The 9,190-nt window shown below is 39.8% G+C and overlaps 1 protein-coding gene across 1 annotated transcript; it reads left to right on the top strand.

Annotated features, from left to right (window-relative positions):
* The first annotated feature begins 3,576 nt into the window (after positions 1 to 3,576).
* LOC111855030 (pepsin A-like) lies at positions 3,577 to 8,259 on the top strand. Its single transcript, XM_072714899.1, has 9 exons — positions 3,577 to 3,632; positions 3,886 to 4,033; positions 4,703 to 4,820; positions 5,229 to 5,347; positions 6,346 to 6,542; positions 6,618 to 6,734; positions 7,352 to 7,496; positions 7,579 to 7,677; positions 8,122 to 8,259. Exons 1-9 carry the CDS (start codon positions 3,577 to 3,579, stop codon positions 8,257 to 8,259), a joined length of 1,137 nt encoding a protein of 378 aa, XP_072571000.1.
* The last annotated feature ends 931 nt before the right edge of the window (positions 8,260 to 9,190 follow it).

Here is a 9,190-nt window from a genome sequence, read left to right as displayed (position 1 = left end):
TTTTTAAATCAAAAGTATAAACATCAAGTCAGGTCAGGTTGGAGAGCACACACCACATGACGAAACACCTCGAGATCCCAGTTGACAACCCCCCAGGTTGACATGTGGTCTAGCCCCACCCTCCGGAAACGGCTGTCTATCTGCCACAGCCAGGTGTTATGTGGACGTCCCCTTAGCCTGGTTCAGGTGCTCGGGTCCTCAGCAATGAGTATCCTGCAAGCCAGATCACCCTCAGCAAATCACGCCACACACTGTAGTGCCGTAACTGACGCTCCCTCACTACGCCGGTAATGTGCCTCATTCGGGACTCCTTCAGCAACCATTAGTTTTTGCACAAAGTCAAATCAGCGGTACCCAAGGATTCTCCAAATGAAAAATACACAGAATTTTGTTGAAGAATGTTGTTTGCTGTTTGTTAAGACAATAACATGCTGACATCTTCTTAAGTACAGTTCACATTTTCAGAAAGTTCAATGAAGCCATAAAAAACACTTTAATCCCAAAACCTTTTGTGGCATAAGCTTAAAATGGGTTTGGTTCTGTATATTTGACTAGGATTATATTGCCACTAATCTTAACACCAAACTGAATTTACTGTAACTTGAAACTTGTGCCTGCTTAAGTTCTGACTTTGAGGCTCCATTTTGCATGAACCACTCAATAAATATATTTTGAGTTGTCCCAGTTATTTCTGTTTTTATAGCAATTACGAGAGGTCAGCAAATCTTACTGTCTGGCTATTACTGTACAAGCATGCTGAAGGAGACACATTGACCTTAATGCTTTTAACTATTGGTAAGCTGCACTGGGTAAGGCAGATCCTTAAAGTCCTGTAAGATGTGAGGTGTGTATGTGCTTTTGGCAGTGGACAGGGGTCAGCATGGGCCCTCTGCCCAGTCTGTAGCTATGCAGCATTATACGCAGCAGGCTGTCATGCACTGTGCTTTGATACTGTACCTTTAGTCAGCATTAAGGTTTTCAGCAGTTTGTATTGCAGTTCCTATCCTGTGGTATCGGACCTGACAGACTAGCTTTTGTTCCCCACGCGCATAAATGAGCATTGGGCGCCCATGACCCTGTTGCTGGTTCACCAGTTGTCCTTCCTTGGACCTCTTTTGGTAGCTACTGACCACTGCATCCCAGGAACACTCCACAAGACCTTTTCCCTGTTAACACATCTATTTCAAGAACTGACTATTTATTCGCATCCTAACATATCCCAATCCTTGACAGGTGCCATTAATGTTATGGCTGATCAATGGATACTTATAATCAAGTGATTTACACTTACTTACATTCAAATAAAGGATTTCAGTACTTCTTGTAAGAACTTGCATCGACCTCGTTCTTTGTCTGGTTTCACAAACAGTCAGCAAAAAAATGAAGACATCCATGCAAGGACTCTAATGTACTTCTCTGTTTCTTGAATCTTCTATAAATCAGGAATAGACTGACAGAAATCCAGATAAGTTTTGAATGTCATCACAAAGTTCTCCATACAGCCTCTGAATCTGTAGCTTCTCTTTGTATGTGTTCAATACATTCTAACACATTATGTAAAATGTCTAATGTCATTTTCATTGCTACTTGAACCCAAAATTAAAACTGCACTTGAGTAGAATACAGGTTGACTCTGAATAGCATCATTGTGTAGTTCTGCTATTGAACATCAGGTTAGGATAAGCTGAGCAAGTCTTGCACATGTATTTCCTGGTTTCAGAGTGACTTCCTCCTTAAAGTAGAACTTCCTGTGTCAGTTTAAGTAATGGAATACCAATAAAGATGAGACAAAATACATGCATGTGAGTGTCAATAAAATACATATGCGAAAGTGGCAATATATTTATGCAAGAATGTGACACATATAAGCTAGTGTGAGTGTAAACGTATGTACCTCATTCTAGTGAATTCCATTACATTACCCAAGAACACTGTTATCCACTTAATGAGGCACGTATTTGGAAACTTTCAAGAAATACGATAAAACATTTCATTTATCCTCCAAAACAATGATTAAGAAATAAATTTTTAAAAATGCATAATGATGCTGTCCTGCATCATGTTTGAGTCCCTGTCCCTCAAGAACACTATTACATTCTACAGGTCCTGTTACCTGCAAAGCCTGCGTATTCGCTGTAATCTCTGTGATTGCCACTAAGCATGGCCTTGCAAATGCAGAGCTGGAAGTGTTCATTAGTGTTGTCTTGCAGAAGATTAGCTGCCATAGGAGCTGAGGGCAACGTGCTGATTAAATATTACTGTTTATTTTCCGGGTGTCAGGTCCCACCCACCTCCTCTGCCGGACCCTCCTGTCTCCTCGCTCATGTGGCCCTGATGGACCACACCTGATGCTTGTTGCCTCTTGTTAGTCTATTTAAGTACCTGTTTGCCTGGTCATCACTAGTCCGGTCATTAATGTCGCTCTTCCTGTCAGCCCATGTCTGTCCTGGTACTAGTCCTCACGTTTTGATCCCTCAAAATTTTAATTTCCAGTTCCTGTTTGTTTACGTTCAATAAAACCCCTTTTGTTTCACCAAACACCAGCCCTCGAGTCATTCGTCCTGCATGTCATGACACAGGCTAAGGAAGCTGACATTTCTCAGCCCTCAGATTTTCCATCTGAAACAGAGTCCAATCCCTGTCAAGCAAAGCATGACATCAAGTTAAACAGTAGTGTGTTCCAGACTCTCGATTGTGATTCTTTTAATTTTTTATAAAAAATATATATTATATAGGATGACATAGCTCAGTCGGTTCCACCTAGAGTCTGCGGGTTCCCAATGAGTTGTTTTGTAACACTATCCAAAGTAGCACACTTAGGTCAACTGGTGTCTCTGGATTGCCTATAGTGTATATGATTGTGTTTGTGACTGTGTGTGTATGTATTTACCTGGGATACATTACACTCCTGGGATACATTACACTCCCTACCCAACTAGGATAAGCAGCTAGGAGATGGATGGATAGATTTATATTGTTATAAAGCTGCATAATTCATGTTCTTCCATCCATCTTGGTCTATAGTTATTCAACAAATCAAATTATCCAATTATTTGGGTTTTATCTGATGCAGGTTCATAGCAAGCCTGCGGGTGATCCCACAAAGTGCAGGATACGGGGACTGCTGATACTGTCAATTTCTGACACTCACTTCCAGGAAAAGCAGCAAGACTAAGTAAGCATGTACCTTGGCTTGTACCATCAGCTACTACTGTGTTTTCCAAAGGTCCCATTTTCCCAATGATCAAACGCAGTTGTTTTTACTGTATTTTTTAAATGGCAATTTCCCTTGGAGATTCATGTCCTCAGGCTCACAGGGACACACTGCATATCCCGTAATACATTAATAATACATTATTATGCACTGTCAGTATAAGAATGTTCTATTGATCTTAGTTCGAGCGCAATGAGGATTCCTGCTGTCATTCCTACCCCAAAATGTTTACTTCTCAATGAAAGCTTGTGTTTTTCTTACCGCCCAGATAAAGAAGTGAGTAAACAGTGACCCAGTATATAAGAGCCAGAGCAAAGCCAGAGTCCCCAGTCACCCAGTGAAGACTAGTGGACACAGTCACGATGAAGCTAGCCTTTCTGCTGTTCGCCCTGGTGGCCCTCTCCGAGTGCCTGCACAAGTAAGACCTTCATTCTACCTCTTTGAATTATTTACATTCTTGCATAAACTGTAGTTGGTTGAGTTCATGTTTGGCATTATCTCCAACTGCACCTAATGAAGCGTTAAGGTTCAGCAGGGTGAATTTCACGATTTTAAGGTTCTTTCATTTTAAGTGAAAAAATCAGGGTAAAATTACACCTTAAATTCTTCACGTGGTTCATGATAATGTGTTGGAGCACAGCCAGGCTAATATGACTGTGATGTACTTGCAGGATTCCGCTGAAAAAGGGAAAGACGACAAGGGAGGTCCTGCAGGAGCAGGGACTGTGGGAGGAGTTTAGGAAGAGACACCCCTACAAACCTATGGTCAAGTTTGCCAGCAACTTCGCCAACAATGAACGGATGACCAACGATGCTGACGTAAGTGACCGCCGCCAATTCTACGATCTCAGACTGAATGTTTTCCGTTCTTTTTAAACAGACGGCTACTGTAACAGAAATTGTACAGCTTAAGATGCACAAAAACACATGGGCACAATTATAGAATAGGCAGATATTTAGAAGGTAAATGATGAATAATAAGCAGCTTTCTTTAGGAGTTAGGATTCTATAAAACAGGTACTATACATGAGACACAAGGAGTCCCCAGGATACAATTCGAAAGTCTAATTTTCCTGTAATATAATACAGAAAAATAATAATGATAATAATAGAGTAATAAAAATAGAATAGTAAAAATAGTAATACATGCAGTGCTGCATTGTAACTGAAGGTGAGATACCGCTGAAGACTAGCACTGTTTCACGAGCGTCACAAAGTAGTATATATCTTTCTTATTACGAACCCCTGTTAAGTAACTTTTTTTGATTGTTCCTATTGTTTTTCAATTTACAGCTTGAACAGAAAACAGATGATATCAGTGTGTTTCTTTGAGAAATGTCTGCTTAATACAGCTGTTATTCCATAACAAATTTGATTTTAGAAAATAAGACCATTGTAAATTTTACGTAATGGAGAGATGAGCTGTTATTGTTTGAACTACACAAATGATACTTGTCATAAACTTCCAGTATCTTTCTTCCTGTACAGCTGACATACTATGGTGTCATCTCCATTGGAAATCCTCCACAGTCCTTCACTGTCATCTTTGACACTGGATCCTCCAACCTATGGGTACCATCCATCAACTGCTCCAGCCAGGCTTGCAGTGAGTCAGGGCTGTTGCCTTGTTGCCTTGGTTACGGTCCTACCTTGGGTTCATATTTAAACTCTGAAGGCTCTGATGATTCTTGATTCATTCCCAGTGAGGTAGCAGAGTCACAAAGGAAGAAAGAACGTAATCTATGACATAGCAGTAATATTAGTTAATAGTTCTGGCAGCTGCTGAAGTTTATGCTTTTACAAGAGCAGCAAGAGTAAGATTTGTGTACTTAGTGACCTCACAATCCAGTATTTCAAGTATCACCCTAAAGGTACAATTACATTGGTCCTGGGTCTTTTTTCAAAAGTTCAAATCCCTAATCACAATTTTATCTGTCTATCAATTTTGCTTAAAAATTAAAAGTAAAAAAATCCTTCAATCACAGACGTTTTTTTTTTTTTTTTACTTTTCCAGGCAACCATGCTAAATTCAACCCAAAAAGGTCCAAAACTTTCAAGTCCACATCTAAGCCAGTGGCCATAGAGTATGGGACTGGGAGCATGACTGGAGTGCTGGGATATGACACCGTTGAGGTAAACCGATGTGCTAAGATACACAGTGTTGTGCTGGCTACACATGGTGAACAAATTCATTGGTCATTCCATTTTCCTTTTCCATGTTTTTGGCCGAGTTTAGCAGAACAGTCTCTTGTCTTTTTCACCACCGTAAAGGTGCCATAGAATGCTTTTTTCTCAAATTGTACGTAGAAGGTATATGAACTTGGATTGGTTGAAAAATGTCCAGTAGTGGTTTTACGGGTCCAGTTACAACCACATAATTGGCTGTAAAATGAACAGTTCCAGCTATGTAAGTTGCAAACGGGAGGTTTTGGGAAACGTATGCATACAGCCTGCCATTTTCGCTGTTGTCCTCAGCTTTGTTATTCAAAATGCCTGCAGAATAATGGTGTGACATTTGCAAACGATTCATTTCAACAACAACTAATTACTCACGCTCACTTCCCTGCAACGAGTCATTCTTTTCTTTCCGAACGAATTAGTGAATGAATCAAAATGAATCCTTTAGTTGAACTGAATCAAAAGAACAGTGTCCCAAAGCAGTGTTATTTCATCCCTCACTACAGCAGAACTTTGTTACGTTTGAGGGCATTATTAAGACTATTACATAACAGTCTTGAAATTTCAAAACAGCCCATTTCATTTCCTTCTGTCACATATTCAAGAGTCTTATTTACAAGAGGTAACAACAGTGTTTGAGATTCACGCTATGTTATTTCCATGTACTGTACTTAACTCTCCTTTTTAAACTATGCCAAGGTAAAGTCAGATTATCCTTCTATGGCACCTTTAACAAATGCATCTGATTATTATTGACACTTCAACTAAGTTTTACATTTTGGACACTAATTAAAGAAGCCAATCATCTGCAACTTGACTATGGTCCCTAAGGATCAAATTCAAACTGGGCTGTCATAACAGCACATTCATGGAGCTTCACTTATCACCATATTGACATTACATTGCAAACCTATTTATCCACAGTGTTAATAATCTGTTCTTTCCTGTCTAAGGTTGGTGGGATCATCGTTCCCAACCAGATCTTTGGTCTGAGTCAGACAGAGGCTCAATTCATGTATTACATGAAACCCGATGGGATCCTGGGACTCGCCTTCCCTTCAATTTCTTCTTCTGGTGCCACCCCAGTCTTTGATAATATGATGAGCCAGAGGCTGGTTTCTCAGGACCTGTTTTCCATCTACCTGAGCAGGTGGGGCCAGATCATTGGTCAGATAAGCAGGAAATTATACAGCCAGGTCACCTAACATGACGTTTCTGTTTTCAGCGATAGTGCAGATGGCAGTGTGGTGATCTTTGGTGGGATCGACTCTTCATATTACACAGGTTCCATTTACTGGATCCCACTGTCTTCTGAATCCTACTGGCAGATCAGCATGAACAGGTCAGTGTCTGGTCAGCTTCTTTTGGCATCCAGCTGTCAGATCTTCATATATCACAAACAAATTACTAGCGCTTTCAGCATATAACTGATATTGGTAATGTGTCAAAAGTGATGGGAACGAATGTACCTGTCTTTGCTACATCCTGGATCATTCACACCCCCATCTAAAATTACTCTTATGGCAAATTTATACACTGATCTATGCTGTTACCCAGTCATCCTCTATGTCTACAAGCCATTGAAACATTTGAAATATGTAAAACTATTTGTTAAGTGTGAGGGAGCTTTAAAATGATAAACATTTCGGCTTACAGAGAAATCTTGCAATTAAAAATTCAGTCCATTCAAATGTAATTGGTAGAGCACAGTTTTCATTTAAGTTGCACCCAAGTAACTTCCTATAATTTATCATTTTTTCCCTGCAATTTAAGTATTGATGTGCTTTGACCGAGAGGAAATTAAAAACGAAATGCCAGTAAGAGAAAAAACTCACGGCCCTCTCCCTCTAAAAGACAATCATGCAATTTTCCTGGGGAAACAATGTCTGTAGGAGCGTAAGGGACAAATTTGACCGCTATTTGTTCATAAGTGGTCAACTGATCTTTTGTTCATTGCAGCGTGTCTATCAATAAAAAAGCTGTTGCTTGCTCTGGTGGCTGCCAAGCTATGGTGGATACCGGCACCTCCTACATTGTGGGACCAAGCAGTGACATTCAAAACCTCCTGAGATCTTTGAAGGCTTCTGTGAACCAAAATGGAGATGTAAGAGGCTCAGCCTGCTCTACTTTGACATACAAATAATGCTACATGAGCAAAAAATAAGATGAAGGACTGTGTCCCGTAGGCATTCGTGAACTGCAACAGCGTGGGATCCATGCCTGACCTGACCTTTACCCTTGGCGGACATGCCTTCAGTATCCCTCCCTCTGCATATGTTTCTCAGGTATGATTTGCACAACCAGGATTAAGCTTCACTCTATTAGATCCCAAAAGAAGATTCAATGGCTACTGTTTTACTAAAACCCCTGAACTCTAATGAGAGCACTGGCAGATTAGATAATTCACAGGGTTGCAGACAGAAATCTGTGAGATGAAATTGAATCATGAGATTCAGCTCTTAACTCTTCAAGAATAAATATATGAAACAGAGATCAGAAAAGTATACATAGCAAACATTTACTCTTCATCTATTTCCTGCTACCCTTCTTCTGATTATCTTTCTTTCTGTTATATCATTCCACCAATGACATGTTACTTAACACTAGAGAATAAACTTCATTGTTGCCTTGTCTCTCCCTCTCAGAATACTCATGACTACAAGATATAATCGTTAACTTAGTCAACCATCCTTTGAATTGTTAATGTTTCTTTTACTTTTCCATTATAGTACAGCAGTGGATGCATGCTTCGCATTAGTACCGGTGGCTTTGGCCAGCTCTGGATCCTGGGTGACGTCTTCATCAGAGAGTTCTACACCATCTTTGATAGGGGCAACAATCGAGTGGGTCTTGCTACAGCTGTGTGATGCACATGGAGAAGTGTGGAAACAGCGTAATAAATGCATAGATTGTCTACAATGCATATGGTGTTATTCAATAAATTCCAAATAATGATTCATTTTAATATTTTCGATTGGACCTCAAATTGATTTGGATACTTTCTGTTTTGTTTACAACACAGCAGCCTGGGTGGGTTTCAGCATACAGTATAAGACGAAAACAAGCTGGCCAATTAGGACAAGAATAAGTAACAACAGCTATGAGATTTTCATCACTGTGCATGGAAATTCTGTTTATATTATACCGATATGAAAATGGCATTCAAATTTCATATTTTAATTAAACACGTGCATGCTTAAAGGTATATTTCAAAGTATAACACTGTAAACCATGGTTGCTCATAGATTACTCTCATTATGGCAGCTACAGTGTCCTTATACCCCCTGGGATGTGGGTTTGAATTCCTACTTCTATAGCCATGCATTTGGAGTCTGTATGCTTCCCTCTGGCTTCTTCCCACAATCGAAATACATGGGGAATAGCTGAAAAGGTCTCTCCAAACTGCCCAATTTATAATAACTGGTCATACAAATGGGCTACAGTAAATGTTGAAATACAGGGAGAGAATAAAAATCTGCTGGAAGTAACGTAACGTAAATGGGTTTCGATCCAAACTTCACTTTTACCAAGTAAAGTGGATCAAAAAAATATGGACATGTTTCTCTTAGCCAACAAGCCAACATGAAGGAGCATCTTTTTAAAATTTGATCAGATTTTTTACGGAGGAGAGGTTCAAGTCACATTTCTGTTACAGCAGGACATGGCCAAGGTGGAAAAAGTGTGAGGATCCACGGGGAGACTCAGAAGAAAAAGAGATTTATTAACAAGAACTGAACACCAAGAGATAAACCACAAAATTACAGGACCACAATGGGTCAAGTACTAAATAGGAGAAAT

Source organism: Paramormyrops kingsleyae, chromosome 8, assembly GCF_048594095.1.
Source record: "Paramormyrops kingsleyae isolate MSU_618 chromosome 8, PKINGS_0.4, whole genome shotgun sequence".
Taxonomy (NCBI): domain Eukaryota; kingdom Metazoa; phylum Chordata; class Actinopteri; order Osteoglossiformes; family Mormyridae; genus Paramormyrops; species Paramormyrops kingsleyae.
The sequence above is the reverse complement of the archived record's forward strand: the minus strand, read 5'-3'. Positions and strand labels throughout refer to the sequence as shown.

Coding starts and splice junctions, on each gene's coding strand:
- LOC111855030 (XM_072714899.1), top strand. CDS start 3,577: ATGAAGCTAGCCTTTCTGCTGTTCGCCCTGGTGGCCCTCTCCGAGTGC. Junction 3,633..3,885: donor CTCTCCGAGTGCCTGCACAA/GTAAGACCTTCA, acceptor ATGTACTTGCAG/GATTCCGCTGAAAAAGGGAA. Junction 4,821..5,228: donor CTGCTCCAGCCAGGCTTGCA/GTGAGTCAGGGC, acceptor TTACTTTTCCAG/GCAACCATGCTAAATTCAAC.